We start from the raw sequence: 25,215 nt of genomic DNA on the forward strand, positions 1-25,215 counted from the left end.
GTGTGTGGTGAGGTAAGGCATAGGAGAAGCTGGAAGAAGCATAAATCTTGTAACTGGAGCTGAAGGTCAGGGGAAGGGATGGCAGGGGGAGTGTGCCAGGAGCAACTCAGCCCTGCTGGGGCGGATGTGAATGGGGGAAGGTGCTGTGGGCTCGGGGTGTTCATGGTGCCACAACACAGGCACAGCCCTTAGTGGTGAGTGACTGCAGCTCTGGTGATTTCAGCTCTGGTGACTGCAGCTCCAGTGATTTCAGCTCTGATGACTTCAGTTCTAGTGATTTCCAGCTCTCCTGTGAAGTCACTCTCGGGTGACATGGAGATAAAGACCAGGAGCCTCACACAGCGTTCCACAGAGAGCAGAGCCTTTATTACAGGAGGCCACTCTGTGAAGGGTGCCAGGGACAACACCTCCCCCGAACTGGGGCCAAACAGGGATTTATATGGGGAAGGCAGGGGGTGGGGAAGAGCAACAGGGCAAATAGTCTGAGGGCCCAGAACCCAAACAAGAGACCAGCAGGGTACAGGCTGTTAACACAAAGCAACAGAGCACACTGGGGGCAGCTCTCTCCTGCCACCAGCTGTGAGGGGACTCCGTGGCAGCTCTGTCTCTGGGGAGGGTTTTAGATCTCCCCCCGAGTGCAGGGGGTTCCTGTGCCCAGGGCTTCTTGCCCTCCACACGAAGGAGTCGCTCCTGTGGCCTCTGGCTCTGCAGGGAGCTGGGGTGGTTGGCAAGCTGTTGGCATTGCTGATGCAGCCTCTCCTTGTCCCTTTTCCTTCCCTGAGCTTCCCAGCCCAGCTCCCCATCGCCCTTTGGGGCCGTTTCCCTTCCCAAATCCCGACACCAAGAGCTCAGGACCTTTATTGCAGGTGAGCCTGTGCCTCAGGGCTGTGGGCCCCTCCTGCCCTGGTGGCTGTGCCTCGCTGGGAGGGGCACTCCCGGACACTGAGCTGCTGCAGGACTGAACGTTCCCGCCCCCAGAGCACATTTCTAACCACAACTGATCCCCATAGCTTGGAGAGGACGCTGAGATGGGCTATTGGGATCACCGGCCATTAACCCCATCCCTGCCATCCCTGTGGGTGGCCACGTGCCCAAAACGTTTTTTCCCCAGTAAACCAAGCACAGAGCTGTAACAACACCTTTTTTATTTGTCCATGTGACTTTTCCCACTATCAATTAAAAAAGAACCCAACAACAAAGCACGAAAGCACCACCCAAGCCCCTCGAGCCCCTGCAGGCACCGGGCGGGGCAGGGGCGGCCCCGGCGGGGCAGCGGCTCCGAGCCCACGGGAAGCCGTGCCTGGCACGGGGCCAGGCGCTGGGGACGATGTGGCACCGGGTGACAGGCAGGGCACCTGGCACAGCGTCTATGTCGCCTTCTCGTAGGTGCGGGTGGAGACGACGTTGCCCATGGTGAGAGTCTGGGGGCAGAGGGTGGGGGGGGTTAGTGCTGCCTTGCCCATCCCCGAGCTGAGCTGTTCCCAATTCAAACCATTTATGAATTGGGAACCTCAGAAAAAAGCCAATTCTGAGGTCTGGATCTCAGGATAAAGCCATTTCTGAGGTGGGGATCTCAGAATAAAGCCATTTCCTTACCAGAATTAATTTTCCATCCTTCAGCTCCCGGACCAGCGATGTCTCCTTCCCGTCCCATTTCTGCACGTGGACGAGTTTGCCTCCATCCAGTTTGACCAGGGACTGCAGGGAGGGATTGAGACCCACAGTTACCTTCCTCCCCGGGCTTTCTGTGGAGTTTATCACTCACAGGGGACCCTGGAGCCCCGCAGTGCTCGGGACCAGCCTGGGGGTGCCACTGTGGGGATGCCCCCCTGCCACATCCCTGCCTGGTTTGGTGAGCCGCGCTCAGCCCAGCCTGGATCCTGCGCTGGGTCACGGGCTCGGCTGTCCCTCTGTGACCCCAGAGTGCCACCGGCACGGTCACCCTGACCTCCGTGCCCGGGGCCAGCTCAGGGAGCGCCGCTCGGGGCCACCGGGACCCGGCCGGGCCGCGCTCCCACGCGCGGGGACCGGAGAGGCGGGGCAGGACCGGGGTTTGGAAGGTTTGGAACCGAAGCTTCCCTGCCCTGCAGGGCCCGGGAGGGTTTTTGGAGCGGCTGGTGCAGCAAACGCGCCTCTGCTCGCCGCGCTGCTGTTTGCACAGCGCCGCTGCTGACTCAGCCCCGAGAGCCCGGCCCGTGCCAAGGTTACTGTGACAGCGCCGGCCACGGCACGCACCATGGGGTTGTGCCAGGAAAAGCACCGGCACCAGCACTGGCACTGGCCCCCTGTCCCCATCCTGCCCTGTGCCCCCCACGCAGCCCCTCCAGAACCGGGGCTGCCCCTGGGGTGCCCCCATTGGGTCTGTCCAGAGCTCACGTGTGTTCCAGCCCCAGGTCTCCACAAGGCTCTGGGTGCTTCCTCAGATCCCAAAAAAAAATTTCTTCCCATAGCTGGGTCCCTCTCTGCTCAACTGTCCAAAAGTTTGGGTGCCCCATCGCCTTGGAACCCACAGCCAGAGGGCAGGGAAAGATGGAATATTGGGGAGAAATTGCTGCCTGTGAGGGTGGGGAGGCACAGGGTGCCCAGAGCAGCTGTGGCTGCCCCTGGGTCCCTGCAATGTCCAAGGCCAGGTTGGACACTGGGGCTGGGAGCAGCCTGGGACAGTGGCAGGTGTCCCTGCCAGTCCAGGGGGTGCATTTAGTAATCTTTAAGGTCCCTTCCAACCCAAACCATTCCATGTTATCCTGGGTACCTCACAACTGCATGGCTGACCCTGCTTGCCCCATCCTGTCCAGCCCCGTGCCTCGGGCAGCGTCCTGGCCCCGCTGACCCATCATGTGCCCTCTGGCCCCCGGCCTAGGGGCACCCCAAGGGCACATCCCGGGCTGTGGCAGCAGCTCCGGGCCGGTCACACGTTCCTGCTGCTTGAACAGCTTCCAGGAGCTGGGGCGGGAGGGAGTCACTCAGCCCCTTCCCCCAGCCTCACTCCGAGCCCAGCCCTTTGTGCTTCCTGCTCTGGGGCCACGAAAGGGTTTTGTGCCCAAAGAGCCGCCAGGTCCCTCCTGAGGTGCCCCCCGGGCTGGGTGTGGGGCACAGAGCTGCCAGCTGCTCCTGCATGGAGCGTTCAGTGGGGCATGGGAGCAGCACGAAATCTAGGAAAAACCAGGAGATGAGCCACTCCTTCAAGGGAAAATGTTCCTGCAGGGTGGGAGAGGCCACGAAAGTCACTGCTCTCTCTCAGGTGATTTTTTCCCTTGCTGTTGCAGGGAGGAGCAGCCTGGCCTGGGAAGTTTTTTGCTCCGCAGGGACCCGCAGCCACGGGATGAGCTTTTGGAGAGGCACTGACCACCCGGGATTGTCCCGGTCCTCCATCCCTGCAGGCTTGGGAGGGCAGGCACGGAGGGGCTCAAGAAAGGGGTGCGGTGCCCCTGTTCCCCCGGGGCAGGGACACTTCCCACCACCCCACCACGGCCTCCTCTTGAGCAAGCTGGCACTCGCCAGCCCGGCTCTTGCACAACCCTCCCGGCAGCTCCGTCCTGATCCCGGGGGAGCCCAGCCGCAAAACGGACCCAGGGGAGCTGCCTGGACGGGACCGGGCTTGAGCAGCAGCCCTGGCGGGCACAGAGGTGTTCCCCTGGCACAGGCAGCCAGGATGGAGCCCTGGAGCCGCGGGCTGATGGAGCGATCCCCCGCAGCCCACAGAGCCTTTCGGGGGTGCCGCGGGGTGAGGCAGGGTTTGAGGCTCACCTTGACGTGCCTGTCGTCTGCCGTGGTCTCATCGAACTCCTCGCCCAGCTTGAAGGTGATCTCGGTGTTCTTGAAGGTGCTCTGGGTCTTCACAGTGACCTTGTCGCCGTCCAGCTCGATGATGGTGGTGGGCTTGGTGAAGCCGGCCACCTGCCGCGTGGCGAAGCCCACGCCTGGGGGCGAGGGGTGAGGGGTATGGAAGGGCACGGTGCAGCCACCCACCCCCGGCATCCCCCGAGCTCTTCCTCCCCGTGTGGTGGAGGGTGAACCCCAAAACTGCTGCCCGCTCACGGTCCTGGGGGGCTCCGTGCGCTCCCGGGCAGGAGCAAAATGGAGGGGAACAGGGAATGCTGTCCTTGCTGAGGGATGGATCTGGGACCAGGGAATGCTGTCCTTGCTGAGGGATGGGTCCGGGACCAGGGAATGCTGTCCTTGCTGAGGGATGGATCCCGGACCAGCACCCCCCAGCCCCTGAGCAGGGTGAGGGGGGGACTGGTGTCTGTGCCCCCTCCCCGCACTCCTCTGGAGTGGGGGACTCCCCTGAGCCTGCCGGGCTGGCTGATGGGGGATCGGGGGCTGGGGAAGGCTGGGGGGGTCCTGAGCAGCACCCAGGACGGGCATCCCATCCCTCCGCCCTCTGCCAAAGGCTGCCCCCGAGGGGGGGCACGGGAAGGACCAGACCCCTCACCCAGCCCGAGGCCCCCTCACCCAGCCCAACCCCACGTGCACAAAACCCCGGATGCCCCTAAACCACCCACGGGGGTAGCAGCGACCCCCACCTCCTGCAGCCCCCCAGCCAGACCCCCGTGCGGGGCGGGGGTTCACGGCGCAAACTGGGGGGGGTGGAGTGGGGGGCGTAGGGAAAAAAAAAAAAAAAAGGTGATGTGACTCCAAGCCCGCTCCCAGCCGCGCCCACTCACCCAAAGCCTTCATGTACTCATCGAAATTGGCGGTGTCCACCAACTTCCAGGTGCCCACGAAAGCGTCGACCATGGTGAGGGGGCGCGGGGGGGCTGCAGACGCGCGGGGGTCCGGCCGTGTGCGAGCGTGGCACTGCCTGCAGCTGCTCCGGCCCCGCAGCCGCCTTAAATAATGTCCTCATCACATGATTGGAAAGAGCACAACGCGCTCCAGAAATACTCCCCGGCAGCGCTGCCAGCGGCCACCCCGGGCCGGCCACCGCCCCCCGCCCCCGGGGCGACCGGCAGGGATGGGGACAGCGGAGAGGGGCACTTGTGTCGTGAGCTGTGCCCGGGCTCTGCGGGGCCGTGGGTGCGGGGTAGGGGACGCGGGGGTGGGCACGGGGGTGTGTGCCCAGCCCAGGTGGTCCCTTGGGTGCGTGGGGAGGGGCAGGGACACGGGGACAGCGAGAGTGATGATGCCCTTCGGGGACACGAGTGGGCACAGGGGAGCTGAGCTGGGGAAATTGGGGCAGGGAGCACCGGGGAGGGGGGGGGGTGTGGGAATACATGTGGGGACTCCAGGAGAGTCTGGGAACATGTGTGACACCCCCTCAATGCCGTGTGTCTGTGGGGACGCGTGACCCGCTCCCTGCTCGATGTGCCTGTGTGTGGGCACGTGTGTGACCCTGTCCCCTACCTGTGTGCGTGGGGACACGCGTGTGCCACCAGTGATGTTTTGGGTGCTGGGACAAGGACAGGCACGGCGTTGTGGGACCCATGGCAGGTCCCCCCCCCATCTCCCCTCACTTTGGGCTCCCGTGGGGCCAGAGCATCCCCGGCCCCTTCCCAGCGTGGGTGGGGTCACCCTGGCCGTGGGATTCGGTGTCCCCTGGAGCCCAGGGGACAGTGCCCACTCCTGCCCCCATCCCCGGGCGTGTAGGGACCCAGCTGGGGACTCAGGTGTCCCTGAGCCCGGTGGCTGCAGTGTGTCCCCTTGTCTTTGGTACTTCGGGGTCAAAGGCACCAGGGCCAAGAGGGACCGGGGACACTTTCTCCCTGCTCCGTCCCCTGTGTGACATCGCAGACACCCAAAAATAGCCGGAGCTCGTGTTCAGCTTCCTCCTGCTGACACTGTCACCGAGCAGGACCCCTCACCTCGTGCCCTGGGGGCACAGGACCCATCCCTGTGGAATAGGTGTCCCCTGCCCTGCCCCTGCTCAGCAGGGTCACAAGGACAATTTAGTCCCCAGGCAGACAGAGCCCCCATGGCCCGAGGGGGATACAGAGGGCAAGGATTGTCCTCTGTCCCCTCAGCTGGGTGTCAGTGTCCCAAACCTGCACAACCCTGTCCCCTTGGGTGCTCCCTCTGCAAGAGGACTGTGAGATGGGGGCATTGGCAGGAACAGCTGCCCAGGCACGGGGACACCCCACTGACAGGGACACCCTGATACAGGGACACCCCACTGACGGGGACACCTGGGCACAGGGACACCTTGGCACAGGGACATCCTGACATAGGGACACCCTGGCACAGGGACACCCCACTGACAGGGACATCCCGACATAGGAGCACCCACTGACAGGGACACATGGGCACAGGGACACCCCACTGACAGGGACACCAATCGACATGGACAGCAATTCACAGGGTCACCAACACAGAGTGACACTCACCCACTGGGACACCCAGGCACAAGGACACCCTGGTACAGGGACACCTTGGTATAGGGACACCCCAGCACAGGCACACCCACATGGCCCTTGCACGCTGACCCACAGGAGCACCCACAAACACGACTACACTCACCTGGGAATCACACACAGACACACAGACACATGGGCACACAGACACAGAGACACAGACACACAGACACAGACACACACACACACAGACAGACACACACAGACACACACACAGACAGACACACACACACACACAGACACACAGACACACAGACACACACAGACACACACAGACACACACACAGACAGACACACACACACACACAGACGCACACACACACAGACACACACACACACAGACACACCCACACACACACAGACACATACACACCCCCACACACAGACACAGACACACACAGACACATGGACACACACAGACACACAGACACACACACAGACAGACACACAGACACACACAGACACACCCCCACACACAGACACAGACACACACACAGACACACACACAGACAGACACACAGACACACACAGACAGACACACACAGACACAGACACACACACACAGACACACACACGTACACACGTGTGTGTACATGCCCTCAAATGCCCATGTAAAGTTGAGGTGTGCCCATAGATGTGCAAACATGAGGGTGACCACACACAGATGCTCATGACCAGGGATGCACATGCACACACACCGATGTCCACACACAGATACACACACATGGATGCACATGCACACACATACAGATACACATGGGTGCACAGATATGGATACACACACACACACAAACAATGTCCACACACACGGGAACTCATGCCCACCAATGCCCATGTAAAGGAGTGTCCATGACCACGGATGCACACACATGGATGCACACACACACACTGATACCCACACAGATACCACTGCATGCATGCACATGCACAGACATGCACACACACATGGACACACACACAGATGCACACACATGGATGCATGCACACATGGATGCACATACTCATGAATACACACACATGGATGCACACACACAGAAGGATGCGCACACACACACAGATGCACACACACATGGCTGCAAACACATGGATAGACACACATGGATGCACACATGTGGATGCACACACACACGGATGCACACACATGGATGCACACACACACACAGACGCACACACACAGACGGATGCACGCACACACGGATGCACACACACGGATACACACATGTGGAAGCACACACACGGATGCACACACACACGGACACACACACACATGGATGCACATACACATGGATACATACATACCTGGATCCACACGGATACACACACACGGATGCACACACGTGGATGCACACACGTGGATGTACACACACACAGGAATGGACACACACATGGATGTACATACACACACGGATGCACACGCATGGATGCACAACATGAATGCACACACATTGGGATACACACACACAAGGATGCACACACACATGCATGCACAGACATACAGATGCACACAAACATGGATGCACACACACACGGATACACACACATATGGATCCACTCACACACAGATTCACACACACACGGATACACACACACACACACAGATGCACACGCACATGGATACACACACAGAGGTATACACACACACACGGATGCACACACACATGGATGCACACACACATGGATGCACACACACACGGATGCACACACACACGGATGCACACATACCTGGATCCACACACACACACACGGATACACACACACGGATGCACACACGTGGATGCACATACATGGATGTACACACACACATGGATACACACACACACACGGATGCACACACACATGGATACAGACACATGGATATACACACACACACGGATGCACACACACATGGATGCACACACACACACGGATGCACACACACAGGCATGGACACACACATGGATGTACATACACGGATGCATACACGCATGGATGCACAACATGAATGCACACACATGGATGCACACACACACAAGGATGCACACAGGCATGGATGCACACACACACAAAGGGATACACACACGCATGGATCCACTCACACACAGATTCACACACACATACGGATACACACACATGGATGCACACAAACATGGATGCACATACGCATGGATGCTCACACGCATGGATGCGCACACACACACACGCATGCACAGACATACAGATGCACACAAACATGGATGCACACACACACAGATGCACACACACGGATGCACACACACATGGATACACACACATATTCACACACACACGGATCCACACACACACAGATGCACACCCACATGGATACACACACACAGGTATACACACACACGTGGATGCACACACGTGGATGCACACGCACATGGATGCACACGCACATACGGATGCTCATGCACATGGCTGCCCATGGATGCACACACACACAGATGTACATGCACACAGGACTGTGCTCATGAATGCCCATTTAAATGCGTGCCCATGACCACACAGATGCCCACCCACAGCGTTTCCAGGGTGTGTGGGTGCCCGTGACCCTACACATGGCTGTACATGCACAGGAGAGCCCATGACAATGAACACCCATGTCCTTGTGTGCCCACACACAGGGATGCCTATGCACACGTGTTCCCATGCCCACGAATGCCTGTGTAAGTGTGTGCCTGTGCCCACACGGGCCCATTCACATGGATAGCCATGCACGGATAGCCCTAAACGTGTTCACTCCCACCCAACCCTCCCATCCAGGACTGGCCTTCACGCCAAGGATTGGATGTAGGCTTGGGAGCCTGATGGTGGCGGGGACACCATGGGGTGATGGGGACAGGGACTGAGGGACACGGTGGCCCTGCCTGTGGCCCCGCATGGCTCTCTGGTGGCCAGGGGGAGCCTGGGCTGCAGGATTCCTTTGCTGGTCCCACAGCGACAGCTATAGCCGATTGTCCCCGATGGGATGAATAGAGGGATGGGGTGGGTCCAGCTCCACTCCAGCCATCCCGCCTGGCTCCGGCCAGCGGCCAGCGACCCCCAGAGCCGGCGGACGAGTCTTCCCTCAGCACCCAGGTGGAAGGGTCCCATCGCGCCCTCTGGCAGACGCAGAGGATGTGGGGGGCACTGCCACAGCCTGGGAAAGCCCCACTCCATGTGTCCCACATCCCCAAATCCCGCAGGACCCGGGGCTGCGGGAGAGGATCCAGCGTGGGTCAGTGGGTGAGCTGGCTCGTGGGGCTGGGTGCTCCAAACAGCATCGCCCTGCTCCCCACATCCCAAACTCCCCAGCACCCCCATCCCCAGGAGCGGGGACCACGCTGGGGTGCTCTGCTCCTCAGTGGGATCCCTCAGACACGTGCTGGTAACCCGGGGCTTCGCTTAAGGGCTGGGGGGCTCTCGGGTTGTGTTTCCCCATCTCACCCCCACAAAACTTGGGAATGGCTCCTGAGTCACCCAGAAGAAAGGCCAGGAGACGAGGTGGTACCCAAAAACATCACAGTGAACACCACACTTAGCAAGAAACACCCGTGGCTGCTCCTGCGGCCAGGAGGGCCCGCCCGGGACCCTCCCCGCGCTCGGCTCCGCCAAATGCCCCAGAAGAAAAATATTCCTCCCCGCGGAGAGACAAAAACATCCCCCCCACCCGAGTCCTGGCCCAGGGCGTGGGTGGGAATCACCCCTTGGTCACAGCAGGTCCCCTCCATGTCCCCGCCGCGCCCCCGCCACGCGCTGCTCCCCCATGGCCGGGGGACGCTCCAGGGTCTCGCTGCGGCAGCACGAGGAAATCCCAGCGGGCTCCGGCTGTGCCAGGAAAGCTGGGCTGCTGCTCCACAGCCTCCTCCTTCCTCCGCCGGTCACAAATGTCCCCCCCGGGCGGGGTTAGGACGTGTCCTTCAGCTCGGGGCTGGGGGACTGCGGAGGGGGCACCTCCGCTGAGGGCGACTGCATGTCCTGGGCGCTGCCTGCCAGGAGAGACCGGGGAGAGGTCACGGGGTGGGATCAGAGCACCTGTGCCCGATGCCCACCTTGTCACCAGCTAAGGACAGGCATTCCTTGGACACCTCCAGGGATGGGCACTCCAAACCCCCCTGGCAATCCCTGACCACCCTTTCCGTGGAGAAAATTTCCCCAATATCCAACCTGGACCTCCCATGGCCGTTCCCTCTGCTCCTGTCCCTGTTCCTGGAGCACAGCCCGATCCCCCGGCTGTCCCCTCCTGTCAGGGAGTTGTGCAGAGCCACAAGGGCCCCCCTGAGCCTCCTTTTCTCCAGGCTGAGCCCCTTTCCAGCTCCCTCAGCCTCTCCTGGGGCTCCAGCACCTTTCCAGCTTTGTTCCCTGCCCTGGACACGCTCCAGCCCCTCCATGTCCCGATCCCTAAGCACTGGATGAACATGGGAACCCCTGTCCCTGCTCCCCTCCGCCCCCCTCCTGGTCACCCACCTGCGCTCAGGGACATCTCGGCCAGTTTGAGGGGCAGGTCCGCGGGGCTGACGCCGGCGGGCGAGCCCAGGATGTCGGGCAGGGCATTGCGCCGGCCCGTCCTGCTGGAGGATGCGAAGTCCAGCACGGGTTCCACCTCGGTCATGCTAACCCTGCGGGGAGATGTCCCCTCTGTCAGCACGGCGAGCTGCAGGGACCTGGCTCTGCTCCGGGATGGGTGCTCTGGTGCCCTCTGCTCCCCCCTGCACCCCCTCTGCCCCTCAGGAGCAAAGGCAGGGCCACCCTGCCCCTGGGACTCGCCACCACCACCCCGGCACCTTTGGGTGCTCTGATCTCCGCTGGTCACTGCAGTGTCAGGGAGGGGTTCCCTGGGGTCCCACCAGCACCCCCACCCCAGGCAGCCTTACCGGGCACCCTCCAGCCTGGCCTGGCACCGCGCCTGCCCCGTGCCCACGTGAGGGACACCACGGGGGACAGGGATCAGTCCCAGCTGGGTCCCCTCTGGCTCTGACCTGGGGGAGGGAGAGCAGGGGGTCACCAATGAGGCTGGGGGCAAGGGGGGGTGAAAAGGGAGCAGGGAGTGAGTCTGGAGGGGACAGCGGGCTGGGTCCCCCTGGGAGCACCCACAGCACCCCCACCCTGGGGGGCTGCTCTGAGCCTCATCCATGGTGAGATGGGGGTGGATGGATGGATGGATGGATGGATGATGGATGATGGATGGATGGATGGATGATGGATGGATGGATGGATGATGGATGATGGATGGATGATGCATGGATGGATGGATGATGGATGATGGATGGATGGATGATGGATGGATGATGGATGGATGATGGATGGATGATGCATGGATGGATGGATGATGGATAGATGGATGGATGGATGGATGGATGGATGGAGAGCAGGGACGGGGATGCAGAGGTGACAGGGAGGGAGGCTGAGCCAGCACTGCCAGTAAACTACATGGAGTCCCCAACTTGGGGACACCACTGTGTCCCTTGGAGAGTGGCTCTTGCTGAGTCAGGCAGGCAGCAGCAATGCTGGGGTGCCCTGGGTGGGTGGGAACTCTCCTGGCAAGCTGTTGGAATCAGGAAAATCCAACTGGCAGTGAGCCATCCATGTGCTCGTGCTGCTGGGACCTTCTTGAGGTGTTTTCTCAGCTCCACGTGAGGGACTCCAGAAAACACTTTGGGCTTTTGCCATGGGAGGTGGGAGTGGCACAGGAGTGGCACAAGGGTGGCACAGGGGTGGCATAGGGGTGGCACATGACCTGGCAGAGACAAGGCGCCCTCCACCTCCCACAGAGCACAGAAACCCCAAACCACCACCCCAGCAGCCCCACCCCCTCCAGGCCAGATGTTGATGGCAGTACTGGGACTGCTGTCCCCAGGCTGGTGACTGGGGGTGTGAACTCACCAGTGTCCTACTGGGAATCAGTGCTGGGAATCAGTGCTGAGAATCGCTGGGATTCACTGGGAATTCCTGCTGGGAATCAGTGCTGGGAGGACGAGCCAAGGTCCTTGGGCGCAGGTGCTGTGTGCACGGGAGGGGTGACCACGGCTGCAGGGAGGGGAGAAATAAATGATTAACTCGGGAGGTGATTAGTGATTAGTTAATTAGTGATTGGTGCTGGGGTGGCTGTGCCATGAGGGGCAGGACCCGGGTGCTGCTGAGGCACGGGGCTGGGCAGGGGGGTGACAAAGGCAGGGGCAGTGACAAAGGTTCCCTGTACAGCTGCATGACCATTGACCTCTGGAGCCACCTGCACTGCTCCAGCACAGCTGTGTGCAGTGTCATATGTGTGTGCAGTGTCACACGTGTGTGCAGTGTCATACGTGTGTACATGTCACATGTATGTGCATTGTCACATGTATGTGCAGTGTCACATGTGTGTACAGTGTCATATGTGTGGGCCGTGTCACGTGTGTGCATGTCACATGTATGTGCAGTGTCACAGGTGTGTGCATTGTCACATGTATGTGCAGTGTCACACGTGTGCATTGTCACATGTATGTGCAGTGACACGTGTGTACAGTGTCGTGTGTGTGCAGTGTCACATGTGTGTGCAGTGTCAGATGTGTGTGCAGTGTCACAGGTGTGTGCAGTGTCACATATGTGTGCAGTGTCCCACGTGTGCATTGTCACGTGTGTGTGTGCAGTGTCACGTATTTGTGCGGTGTCTCACATATGCAGTGTCACAGCTGTGTTCAGTGTCACGTGTGCATTGTCATAGGTGTGTGCATTGTCACGTGTCTGTGCAGTGTCACATGTGTGCACAGTGTCACAGGTGTGTGCAGTGTCCCATGTGTGTTCACTGTCACACAAGTGTGTGTCACCTCTGACTGGGCTGTTCTGTGTGACTGTACAGGTGTGTGCATGTGTGGCACCCCATGAGACAGTGTGACACTCCCTGTCAGTCTGCCTGTGTGACACCCCGTGCCACACTGTGTGACACTCGCTGTCACTGTGTCTGCACCTGTGGCACTTCCTGGCTCCCAGTGCAGCCGTGTCACCTCCTTGTCCCAGAGTTTGTCCTCCCCTGCTCAAGGTCACATTCCTCCCCTGGCACCGCCTGTGCCACAGCAGCAGCGCGGGGAGCCCTGAGCCTGGCACAGGGGCACATGTGACATCCTGTGGTGTCCCACAGTCCCCTGGGACTGTTTGGGAACACGCACAACATGTGAGCACACACATTCCAGGAGGTTCCATGGATTTTAGGGAGGAATCCTGCATGGAAAAGGCTGTGCAGGAGTCACCAGTCCTGGGGATTGAACAGCCGTGGGGATGTGGCACCTGCAGATGGGGGTTGGTGGCTGAGGGAGTGGTTGGACTCTGATCTCGCTGGGTTTTTCAGGCTAACGGATTTTGTGGTTCCCTGTGGATCCCTGTGGATCCCTGATGCCATGTTCACACACGCACACGCACACACACACACACACACACACACACACACACACACACAGACACAGACACACACACACACACACACACACACACACACACACACACACACACACACACACGTGTGCACACTCACACACAGATCCTCTGCACACCCAGCAGAACCAGAGCCCTGCAGGCGGGATCAAAGCTCCTTCCTGCCAGCTCCAGCAGCTCCTGCTGCCTCCAGCGCTGGACAATCAGGGATTACCAATCAGCCTCCAGGAGCTGCTGGCTCCTGCCCGTGTCCCTCCCTCAACAAACGCTCCCAGGGATGTGGGGATGGGGTTGGATCCTGCTTGATCACCTGGCTCAAAAAAGCCACACCAGGGATCAGGACCAGGGACCCCAACCCGGGGATTGTCACAGCCCTGAGCACTCCTGGGATGCAGCATCGCTGTCCCAGGAGCCCAGGGCTGTCCCTGCACCCCTGGGGACAATGTTCAAGCCACCAACACCTGCCCCACGCCACAGCCTCCAGGTCCCACAGGCAAATCCAACCCAAACGGGGCAAATCCCACTGGATAAACACGGTGAGCAAGGATTTCCCCCTCTAAGCAGGGACAGTTTCTGTGGCTTAACGTGGTCTCAGCCTAAAAAAGCTCCTGAAGTCACATGGAAGGTCCTTGGGGCCGCTGGCTCCTGCTCTAATGCCCCTAATGGGATAGAGGAGGGGAGGGCAGAAATAAACCTTAATCCCTGCTGGAGATGGGAGGCAGGGAAGGTGCTGGGAGAGGTGGAGGGAGGAGATGGACAGGGATGTGTTCCTTGGGCAGGAACAGGGATAGCAGAGCCCTGGAGGAAGGTGCTGAACAGGCAGAGAAAGGTGTGACCCACCGGGGGATGGAGCAAAGAAACCCAGGTCAGGGTCAAACACATCCATGGGCACATCCATGATCCCCTCAGCATTGGCATGTCCCCTCTAACACAACTTTTGGGGTTGCTGGGAGTGGCAGGGACCCCAAACTGCACCTGGAGCTTGGGGACCACCACAGACACATCACAGCTTTGCCAAACACCTTCCCCCTGCCAGAGACAACAAACCAGGAGTGTTCCAGGAATTTAGGACCTGGGAGGTGTTCCAGGGATGTCTTGAGGATTCATTTAACCACAAGGATTTGCTTCTTCAGCTTCTGAGTTGTTAGTGGGTCACGAGCTCCTCTGGAAGGGAGTTTGGGGCATTTAATGCTCTTGGCTTTCTCTGTTCGGGGGGTTCCTCCTCTTTAATTCAACATTTTATGGGATCTGTGCTGGGAATGCTGCAGCCTGGAATAAACCCTCCAAAATCCACCAGCAACCCTGGATTCAATGCTGATGAACACGATGAAAAATGGGCAGAGTTTAGCGAGATGAAACGGTAAAATTGAGTGAAAGGGGAAGGAAAGAATTGCCCCAGGTCAGAAGGGAACCAGAGCATCATCCAGGAAAATGAGCCAGGAGCACACACAGGAGGGAACTCCAACAGGGCTGGGTTAACCAGAGCCCGACAGCCACCAGACAGCCCCCGGAGCCGGGAACAGCAGATGGCAATAATTAAACACAGGATAAAATCTGGAGAGCCGGGAGCTCTCCTGGGGATGCAGCAGGTTCGGTCCCGGCGGGTTCCTCTCCAGGGAAGCGGCTGCAGGCTGCTGGAGCCCCGGGCATGCTGAGCCAGGTGGGAACGGCTGTGCCACCTGCCCAGGGACAGCTCCAGGATCCCAGGGAGAGGGAAAGAGGGGGATAAGTATTGTCCTGATCTCGTTGTTTCCTGGGAAAGGGGGAAAAGGCTGCAGGGATGTGGGATGCTGCAGGAATATTGAATGGGGAGGTGCAGAACGACTTTTGGAACAGGTTTTGCTCTGAACGAGGAAGTGTCTGGAGAGGATGATTCCTCCTGGCAGGGATGCAGCTTCCAGGACCCATTCCCATGGGATGCACCTTCCAGGATCCATTCCCATGGGATGCAGCTTCCAGGAGCCATTCCCATGGGATGCTGGCACCTCCCTGCCTGCCCTTGGCAGTGGAACCCCTCCAACCATGGCCTGACACTTTTTTCCCTAAATCCCCAGGATCCAAGTGGGCCAGGCAGGAATTTGGGCCAGTTTGGATCTTGCTGGGCACCTTTGGAGTGGTGGTCTGGAGTGAAGTGGTGCAGGGATCCAAGTGAACCTGCATCCTGCTTGGAGCATCAGCAAGGTCTCTCACTGGTTTTCCCCCAATTTTCCCCTGGCTCCCTGGCTCTTTCCCAAAGCTCTGAGGAATTGTTCCAGGGGGATTTCTAAGCACAGGTGATGCTGGCAGCTCCCCAAAGCTCTGGCCCAGGCTGAGAAGCTCCAGCACGTCCTGGTACCTGCAGGGTTGGCTCTTCCCAGCAAAGCCCATGTTCCAAAGGCATTGGACAAGTGGCTTCCACTCCTTCCCTCTCCGTGGAGCAGCAGATGCCCCTCTTTGGGATAATGCACTTCCAGAGGAATTCCCATCACCCTCGAAGTCCCTTCCCATCGTGTCCTGCTTTGAGCTCTGACCTTCCTCCTAATTTTGCATGCTCATCCTCACATCCAGACCAGCTTTCCTTCTTCTCCACCACCTGTGCTTGGATTGTCTCTTCCGTGGATTTGGGAAATGCTGAAGTGTCTCTTTGTCCCCTCCATCATCCTCAAATCCCTTTCCCCTGCTCCCTGCCTGGTCCCCATCGCTGCCCTGCAGATGGGCAGGACCAGTTTTAGGCTCAGTCTCACCCAAATCCTGAATTATTCCACCCAGACCTCTCCCTGGATCCCATGGACCCTTTTAAAGATCAACTTTCATCCTCTGCTTCCTATTGCACAATTCAGGGTCTCACTGCCCAGAGCAGCTGTGGCTGCCCCTGGATCCCTGGCAGTGCCCAGGGCCAGGCTGGACACTGGGGCTGGGAGCACCTGGGACAGTGGGAGGTGTCCCTGACATGGCAGGGGTGGCACTGGATGGGATTTAAGGCCCTTTCCAACCAGGGCTTCTAGGAATTATTTTTTTAGGGTTTTTTTTCCCCAGCTGTAGGACTTGGAATTTTTATTTCCACACAAAACCTGAGCTGTGTCCCAGCTAATACCAGCCTAGGCTGAGCATAAACCCTTCCCTTCATGGGCTCAGCTGGGCTCACTGGGACCTAAATTCCTGTTCAAGGCAAGGAAAAGGAAGGGCTCTGAAATGGGACACTGGTAATCTCCATTCCCTGTAATTCCCAGCTTCCAGCAGGGAGATGTGCAGGGGAGGTGGGGTTTGCTGCTGCCATCCACGCAATGGAGCCGCCGGCACAACTGAGGCTCTGTTATTTCTCTGTCAGTCAGGGGGATGATGGCAGAGTTCAGCTGTGCTTAATATCCCACAAAAACTAGGAAAAATCCTAAAATCCAACCTGAATCTGTCCAGAAGGGATTTCAGGCTGTTTGTATAAACTGTCCCTTTGTTTTTAATGCTGGAAACACAAACCAGAGCCAGTCCTGCTCCAGTGAGGGAGTGAATCCAGCTCTTATGATCCTGACATCCCAATCCTAAATTTCCCTGAGCAAACCCAAATTCTGCCAACCTAAATCCAGGTGCTTGCAGACCTGGGGGTGTTCACATCACATCCCACATCAGAGCTTGGCATCCCCCCAGGGCAGTGACCCCAGAGAAAATCCCCTCTTGGATTGGGCCAGGGAAAAGGGCTCCAGAGGACTCAGCAGTTTAATCCTGGCACAACCCTGCTGAGCTCAGCATCTCCTATGACTCCACACTGGGATAAAATTGAGGCATTGATCCTCTGGGAACAGCACTCAGGGCATCCTGGAAAGATGCTGAAAGCACTGGGCAAACCTGGATGTGTGATTCCCTCTGGGCCCCCTGGATTCCAGCCCTGGACGAGCCTAATGTTGTTCTAATTGGAAAACAAAGTACCAAAGGTTCAGCGGGCAGGGACATGAGGATGTGTGCTGACACTGCAGGGCTTCATCCTGCATCCCAAACCTCCAGGAGAGTGCATGGAAAACCTGGAGAGCCTCAGCTGTGCTGCCCATGGCGCCCAGAGAGGGAATGGCCAAACCCCAGCCCCTCTTCCCCATCCTCTGAGGCTGCCAGCCCAGCACACATCACTGCTGCCCACCCCTCCTGCTCTCCCAGCCCAGCACACATCCCTGCTGCCCACCCCTCCTGCTCTCCCCTGGGATCCCAGCTCTCCCAGCTGAGCACACATCACTGCTGCCCACCCCTCCTGCCCTCCCCTGGGATCCCAGCTCTCCCTGGGGAATGTTCCCATCGATTTGTGCTCCTAACAAGGATTTCTGGCTTTTCCCATCACACGGAGCAGGGTTTCTGGAGGCTGGGAGGGGCAAGATCCCTTTTCCAGGAGGCTCTCAGAGCTGTGGGAATGCTGCTGTGGGATGGAGCTGCTTGGCAGGAGGGCATCCCCGAGGAAGGGATCAGCTCCCTGGCCAGGCTCTGTCCCATGTGCTGGGACTGGGAGCAGCTCAGGGACAGCAGGAAGGTCCCCTCTGCAGCACCAGGGATATCCAGACACCACCAGCAGCACTCCAGCCATGGCTATTCCCTGTAGGAACATGGCAAATCCCAAGGGCTGGCAGTGCCTTTATTCCCAGGGCCAGGGGACGGCTCCAGGATCCCACTTGGCACCAGCAGGGAGAGACCCTCACCCACATCGGTTTGGGTGGGGATGGGGATCATTCCTGCAGGAGCAGCTCCCTGAATCCCACCCATTCCCTGCCAGGAAGGATTCCAGGAGGGAAGGATGGGTCCCACCCCATCCCAGGGAGGAATGGAAGCTGCTCCAGCCACTCCCAGGCCAGCCAGGTGCTCACCAGCCCGTAGGCTGTGACCTGTTCCAAAGCTATTCCTATTCCATCCTCCACCCCCATCAGTTAATTCCCTTTAATTAACTGATTAAAGGTAATCAGCTGGAGTGGTGGGAGGAGCACAGGAATTCCTCCTGGGGAGTTTGGCTGCACATCAGGGTCCCTATAAAGGTGCTGGGTGAGTCTCCCCTCCCCACACCCCTCAGTTCCAGTGGGTGCAGCTGGCTCATTTTTGAGTCCCAGGGGGAAAGGCAGTGGCCCCTTTGGGGTGAGGGGGATGGGAGCCACCCCCAGCCCCACAGAGATGGACCTGGCACCTGGATAACCCTGCCCTGCTCTGGGAGTCAGGGGAGCCAACAGGAGCTCCACATCTCCTTGGGGAAGGAAAGGATCTAATGAGGATAATTAGGGTGATTGAGCTCTGGGTAATGGAGCTCCCAGCAGAACCCTCAGTTCCCTGCTCTGACACAACACAAACTGTAATTTTGCATAATAAAACCAGGTAATTTTGCATAATAAACGTGTCACCCACATCCACAGCAGTTCCATTCCTCACCACGTTCAGGCTCCCTCCTCCCCAAACAGCTTTCACCCTCTGCTCCAGCCTGAGTATCCCAGGTGGAGCTGAGGGACACGATCTGGAGAGGGACAAGGACACCCTTGGGTTGGGGACACTCTCGGTTCTCCTGGCTGTGGCAGGCACAGGGATTGGTGCCAGGGGAAGCCCAGGAAGCTCTGATGAGAGCTGTGGGCTGTCACAGGGTGACAGCTAGGTGCCACCAAGCATGTTCCAGGCAGTGCCATAGGCTGGGTGACACCAGAGCTCGTGTGACACCACGGGAGCCTCATCTCCCTGCACGAGCTCCTTCTCCTCCAGCTGCCACTGGTGGCACCTGGAGAGGATCCTGGTCCAGGAGGAGCTCCCAGCCCTGCCTGAGCACCGGGACAAGTGCAGGCACCCAGAATTGCAGGGAGCAGAGGCAGCTGAACCTTCCCTGGGAGCTCTGGCTCCCTGGGGAGCCCTGGGTGTGTGCTTCCCCCAGGTGGATCCTCTCCTTCCCACTGCAGCTCAGCCAGGGGGGAGGGGGAGAACTGCCAGGACACGCAGCTTTGAGGCAGCAACCCCCACCCAGTGGTGAGGCCTTGCACGGAGGTGATCCAGATGTTTCCTGCCATCCCTGCACTGAGGATGGGAGCCCTGCCAGGATCCTTCAGCTGTCACCACCACCCTGTGACAAAACCCCCAGCTCCTGGGAAGCTGGCAGGGAAGGGACCAAAAACCAAAGAGGGAACAAATCTGTGCAGGTGCTCTGGGATCAGAGGCACAGCTGGAAATCCGTGATGGAGCAGAGCTGGATCCAACACCCAGGGCTGAGCCAGGAGCTGGAATTGCCTGTTCCAGGAGCCAAGGGCAGAGCAGGGCCATGGTCCCTGTCCTGTTCATGGTGCCAGGTCCCCCAGGGTCTGCAGCACCCAGCCAGAGCTCCTCCAGAATCCCAAGGTCTCCTCCTACAAACAAACCCCCAGAGCAACCCCACTCTGCCTCCCAGCGTCCCAGTCCCAGGAGAAATGCTGGGATTCCCTCAATTTAAAGAAGTGAGAATCTGGCTCTGCCACCACCTTTCCCCTTCCCAAGCTCCTGCTTTTTGGGGAAGATGGTGCTGGGCAGGGGAAGAGTGGGGGCAGGGGGACAGTGCCAGGGCTGTGTCTGTTTGTGACAGCAAGGACTGGGGTGTGCCTTGGTGGACACCCCAAGGTCATGGGCTGGGAGCATTTGGGGTGAGCACGGGACATCCTGCCTCTGCCACCTCCTCGGTGGCACTGCCACCCAGCCAGGGGAAGCAGCCAGCTCCGGGGACCAAAGGGACCCGATCCAAGCATCTGCAGGGGCAATCTGCCAAAATGATGCCCCGAAGGCAGGGAGGAGGGGCAGTCCCTGGGGAAGCCCTTTCCTCCCGGGAGGAAGCACCACTGGAGCGCGTCCCCTGCACCGGAGTGCTCAGCCCTGGGGGGACTCTCCGTGCCTGGGGACCCCCGCAGCTCCCTGGGCCCAAATCGTCTGGGAAGCTCCAATCCGGGAAGCTGAGGGCTGGAGCTGGGGGTGAGGATAGAAGTGTGGTAGCTGAGAGGAGAACAGGGCAGGGGGAAAGGTGGAGGGGCAGGGTGACCCAGGACATGCAGTGGGTGGGTGCCAGGGTGTGACAGAGGTGCCGCCGTGGGGCTGATCTGAAATGCCCACCCTGAGACTGACGAGCCTTGCTCAGCGCCTCAGCACTGCTCCCCCAAATCCTGCCCTGATCTGTGTTCCCCTGGGCGGTGGGCACAGACACCCCAAGCTCTCGAGAGACACCCTGCAGCTGCTGCAAACTTCCATCCCCCCAAAACCCATCTGTCCCCGAGGCCACCACCATCCTCTGCCCCTCCGGCGTCTCCACCTTCCCAGGGAGGTGCCCAGGGTGGGCACCTCCTTCCCAGGGGGGGCACCTGGCCCTCGCCCCGGTGAGCCCAGGGCACCCTCCGCGGTGGCCCAAGGGCCTCGGTGCCACCGCGTCACCTGCACCCGGCAGCCGCCAGCCGCTCACCTGGTGCCAGCGGCGATCCCGTGCCGAGGCCGGTGGCGATGGTGACACCGAAGGTGATGCTGCTGCCGGTGCCGGCGGTGATGCTGCTGCCGGAGCTGCCGGGGCTGCTACTGGTGCCGGGGCTGCTGGGGATGTCGGTGCCGGGGGTGATGCCGATGCCGGTGCCGGTGCCGGTGTCGATGCCGATTCCGGTATCAGTGCCGGTGCCCGTGCCCGTGCCGGTGCCAGCCCGGTTGCCGGGGAAGGATGCTCCACGCTCGGCAGGAGCCGCGGGGAAGCCTCCGGCTCCAGGCGGCCCTGGGGCACCCGGGGCCGAGCCGCCGCCGCCGCCGCCCGCCCAGCGCCGCCGCTCCCGCCCGGCCCGGCCCCCGCTCGGCGCGGGGGGGACCCAGCGCCGGCCCCGCCCGCCGCCCCCCCTCTCCCCCCGCCGCCGGGGCCGCCCCTCGGCCCCCCCCGGGCTGCTGTGTCCCCGCGTCCCCCCGCGCTGGCACAAGGGGAGGGCTGTGACATCCCCCCGGGTCCCATCTCCCCCCAAGCTCCGTGTGACTCTGCCCCGCTCGGACCCCCAGCCCGGGCGGGGGGCTCGCAGCCCGCCGTGGCCACCAGCCCTGCTCGGGGAAATCGGTAATTTTCCCTCACATTTCCTCTGGATTCGGATTCTCGGCTGCAGAGCCCCCCGGCCCCCCTGCTTGCCCACCAGGACAATTTGACCCCAACCCACACAGCTCCATTTAGTGCAGTCAGAATCAATGACAAGCTCCGAATCTTTGGGGAAAAAAAGAATTACAAAATCTGTGGCTGCACCCGAGTGCATGTGGTGGATGGGGGAGGGGGCGGGGGGCTGGGAGACCCTGAATGCGGCTGGCAAATCCAGCGGATCGCGGCACAGCCCCGCGCTGTGCCCTGCTCGGGTCTGTCCCCGCTGGAAGGATGCTGGGCACCGCCTGGGAGCAGAGCAGATGCCACCAGCTGTTCCTGACCTGACTCCGGTGTCACCTTGAGGGGGGGACACGGCCAGCGCCGAGGGTGTGAGGTGGGGGTTCTCACCCCCAGCCCTGAGCTGGTGATTGCAGCGAGTTGGGGGAGGCAGAGCGGGAATTTAAATCGACTGGAATTGCACACAGGAGCAGTAACCACCTCCCAACGCTTCCACGGCATCCCTGCGAGTGGGAAACGTGTGGGCTTGGTGAGAGGCTCCAAAATGTCCCTCTTGGCCCTGAAGGTGGCTGTCCCCAGGGCTGGGGGAGCGGGGTGTGCTTTGGGAGGGCTCCCCGTGGGTGACGGGGTCCCTGCTCCCCATCCCTGCACGGGGCCGCTGCTCCCGGCAGGAGCGGGGCTGGGGGCGTCATCCCAAATTCCGGGCTCTGGCCAAGCTCCTCTCGCTGCTGATGGCGAGGGGCGATGCTCAGCACCTGGAGCGAGGCGTCCACCCCGTCCCTTCCCCTGCAGCTCATGGGCCATGGGGACACCGCGGTGCTGCTGACCCGGGACGGGCGATGCTCCCCTGAGCCCCGCAGCCACCAGCGGGACAGCCCCGGCTGTGCGGGGGACAGCGACACGAGCCAGCCGGTGCTCGTGTCCGGTACCCCCGCACCCCAAAGGCTCGGAGGGGCTGCAGCCGCCAGGGCAGGACGCGGAGCCGCTGCTCGCTCACGCGTGGTGACGGCCGAGTGGCAGCTCCCGGTGACGGCCGAGTGGCAGCTCCCGGTGACGGCCGAGTGGCAGCTCCCGGTGACGGCCGAGTGGCAGCTCCCGCGCGGCCGGCGGGGAGCGGAGCCTTCGCCAGCCGCTATTTTTAGCTGCTCACGCTCCGCTTTCTCCTTGACTGTCTCCCCTCTCCAGAGCAGTCTCGGGCCGAGCAGCGGCGATGTTTATCCTGCCTGGCACCCGATCGGATGTGACACTGCTGTCGCGGGCCGAGGGGACGGCTGGGAGCGAGGGAGGGGATGCTGTGGGCATGGGAAGGGAAGGAGGAGAGCCCGCTGCGATGCGGAGCACCTCGGAGAGTTCTCCCTTTCTGCAGCTCCCGAGCGGCCCCGAGGGATGCTCTGCTCTGGGACAGCTGAAGGGCGGTCACACCACATCCCCATTTCCCATTTCCCATTTCCCATTTCCCATTTCCCATTTCCCACATCCCAATTTCCTCCAAGGCTGAACAATTCCCAGTATGATCCTTTGGGATGGCTGCGCTGGGGGAGCTGTGGAAACTGAGGCACACCAGAGGTGTGTGAGTCCCTCCATGTCCTGGCAGTGCGGTGCTGACATGGAATAACCTCTCCCAACCCGTCTGCATCCAGGGCGTGCTGAGCATCAGCGGCCCAGAGCTCCCAAACTCTCAGGTACAAACCCAGGACAGCAGCTGGGAAGGGAAAAATCATTCCAGAATTCTTCCCTGTTCAGGCAGCTCCCGTTTGGAGCTGGTGCAGGGCAGGGCCGCGGTGCCTGGTGTTGCACCAACGTGGGGGCAAAGGCTGCTCTGCTCCTCCTCTGCTCTTTCAGCTGCTGCTCTGGGGCTTTGCAGACCTTGGGATCCTGGTCCCAGGATACTCCCAGCAGGATAAGCTTCCCTGCTGATGGGGGAATATATCATTTGTGCCCTCCTGAGCTTTGGGAGAGTCCCTGATTGATCCATCAGGGATGTGAAGCCAGCGAGGATGGGCTCAGACCACTCCCTGCTCTGCCACCTGCTCTAAATCCTATTTTCCCCTAGAAACCCAGGGTCCAGAACCGGAAGAAAATGGGTCTGGAGGAGTCTGTTCTGCTGCTGCTGCCCAGCTGCTTTATCCCCCTGGGCAGGAGGGTCAATAAACCCCAGCGATCCTGGGGCTGCTGCAGGTCTGGGGCAGTTCCTGGTGGAGACAGCAGGGAGGGAGCAGAGCTGTTTTCCACTGCCCTGCCCAGCACTGCGGGCTCTTATCTGGGCTAAAAGTCACTGCTGGGGGAGAGCAGCCCTTTGCTGTTCCTCTTTTAGACACATCTTTCCGATTTCCAGCCCGGTTAAGCCCCCGCTCGCCCGCTGGGGACACAGGTGACGCGCAGGAAGGTTATTCCTGAGCCCAGGGGCTGCGTCAGTCCCTCGGTTAAGGCGCTATTTCGGGACATGGGTCACAGGGTTTGGGGACCTGCAGGTTGCTCCCTGGCTGGGGGCTGGGACTTTCCATGAGCTCCAGCAGGACACGGCCTCGAGGCTGCCCTGGAGTGATGGAGGTGGCTCCTGAGGGATGGATCTGCAGGAAACGCGCTCTGCCCTGGGGGAAAACCTCTCTGCCTGTGAGATCTCGGGGACCAAAGGCAGCGAGAGCATTTGCTTGCCTGAAGGATTTCAAAGCAGAGGGAAAATGCCAGCAAAGAGCTCCCAGGGAGAAGATTTGTCACCAGGCAGGCTGGAGCGTCACACTGAGCCGAGAGTCTGGCCATGCCCGTGCTGCAGCAGTGCCCTTCCCAGGCACCCTCCGTGCTCCAGGACTCTGCCATCTGGATCCCAGTGTGCTGCTCCGCCCTGTCCTTCGCAGGGCACAAGGATTCTGCAGCTCCACCTGCCCCCAGGACATCGGGGAGCCTTTGGAGATCTTCCCCCCGCAGCGTGTGCCCAGCCCAGAGCATCCTGCCCCGGTGGGGGACAGCACACAAGCTGCTTTTCCTGTTTCTGTTCCCTAATTCAAGCCGTCAGGGCAGCTGGAATATCTGCAGTGAGTTGCACAGGTCTTTGCAACTCGTCTGCAGTCTCGCTGTCCCCGGCAGAATGGAAAATTTCAACCAAAAGAATGATTTGTGGCTGCTTTTACAGCAGCAGCTCCTTTCTGACCCGAAGGTGAGGCGGATCCTGCAGCCAGATGCAATCCCATCCTGCTGCCAGTTCATCACAGGAGCTGGGGGAAAAAAGGGACTGAATGACTCAAAGTGCCTCTCTCGAGGCTCAGCCACCAAAATATTCATCCCCTGCCCCAGTGGACCAGCAGAACGTGCAAATTATTTCTGGGAATTAGTTCAGGAAACCACCTTGCCTGTGCATTGGCTCTGATATTGGCTGAAATCCCACATTTCTGGGCAGCAGCCCGGGTTGCACAGGCAGGAGTGAGCCCAGGCAAGGTC

The 25,215-nt window shown here is 60.2% G+C and overlaps 2 protein-coding genes across 3 annotated transcripts; both read right to left on the bottom strand.

Moving 5' to 3' along the window:
- Positions 1 to 1,128: 1,128 nt before the first annotated feature.
- On the bottom strand, positions 1,129 to 4,886 carry FABP3 (fatty acid binding protein 3). Its single transcript, XM_033080836.1, has 4 exons — positions 4,668 to 4,886; positions 3,748 to 3,920; positions 1,597 to 1,698; positions 1,129 to 1,421 (listed from the first exon to the last, which is right to left on the bottom strand). The coding sequence occupies exons 1-4, from the start codon at positions 4,738 to 4,740 to the stop codon at positions 1,368 to 1,370; spliced, it is 402 nt and encodes a 133-aa protein (XP_032936727.1). The 5' UTR covers positions 4,741 to 4,886; the 3' UTR covers positions 1,129 to 1,367.
- A 4,945-nt stretch (positions 4,887 to 9,831) lies between these two features.
- On the bottom strand, positions 9,832 to 21,436 carry LOC117007375 (cAMP-dependent protein kinase inhibitor beta-like). Of its 2 annotated transcripts, XM_033080466.2 has the most exons (5): positions 21,124 to 21,431; positions 12,210 to 12,353; positions 11,201 to 11,305; positions 10,794 to 10,945; positions 9,832 to 10,315 (listed from the first exon to the last, which is right to left on the bottom strand). In XM_033080466.2, the coding sequence occupies exons 4-5, from the start codon at positions 10,936 to 10,938 to the stop codon at positions 10,233 to 10,235; spliced, it is 228 nt and encodes a 75-aa protein (XP_032936357.1). In that variant the 5' UTR covers positions 10,939 to 10,945; positions 11,201 to 11,305; positions 12,210 to 12,353; positions 21,124 to 21,431; the 3' UTR covers positions 9,832 to 10,232. The 2 variants fall into 2 exon arrangements, with proteins under 2 accessions (XP_032936357.1, XP_032936359.1); XM_033080468.2 differs by lacking the exon at positions 11,201 to 11,305 and having other exon boundaries at positions 21,124 to 21,436.
- Positions 21,437 to 25,215: the final 3,779 nt, after the last annotated feature.

The sequence above is a fragment of the Catharus ustulatus genome, chromosome 26 (genome assembly GCF_009819885.2).
Source record: "Catharus ustulatus isolate bCatUst1 chromosome 26, bCatUst1.pri.v2, whole genome shotgun sequence".
Classification (NCBI taxonomy): Eukaryota; Metazoa; Chordata; class Aves; order Passeriformes; family Turdidae; genus Catharus; species Catharus ustulatus.

Bases quoted from the DNA above. Each gene is read 5' to 3' on its own strand.
- FABP3 (XM_033080836.1), bottom strand. From the start codon at position 4,740: ATGGTCGACGCTTTCGTGGGCACCTGGAAGTTGGTGGACACCGCCAAT. The intron at 1,699-3,747 runs GTGAGCCTCAAA...CCCTCCCTGCAG, and splicing joins CAGACGACAGGCACGTCAAG to TCCCTGGTCAAACTGGATGG. The intron at 1,422-1,596 runs GTAAGGAAATGG...CTCTGCCCCCAG, and splicing joins AGGATGGAAAATTAATTCTG to ACTCTCACCATGGGCAACGT.
- LOC117007375 (XM_033080468.2), bottom strand. From the start codon at position 10,938: ATGACCGAGGTGGAACCCGTGCTGGACTTCGCATCCTCCAGCAGGACG. The intron at 10,316-10,793 runs GTGGGTGACCAG...CTCTCCTGGCAG, and splicing joins CGAGATGTCCCTGAGCGCAG to GCAGCGCCCAGGACATGCAG.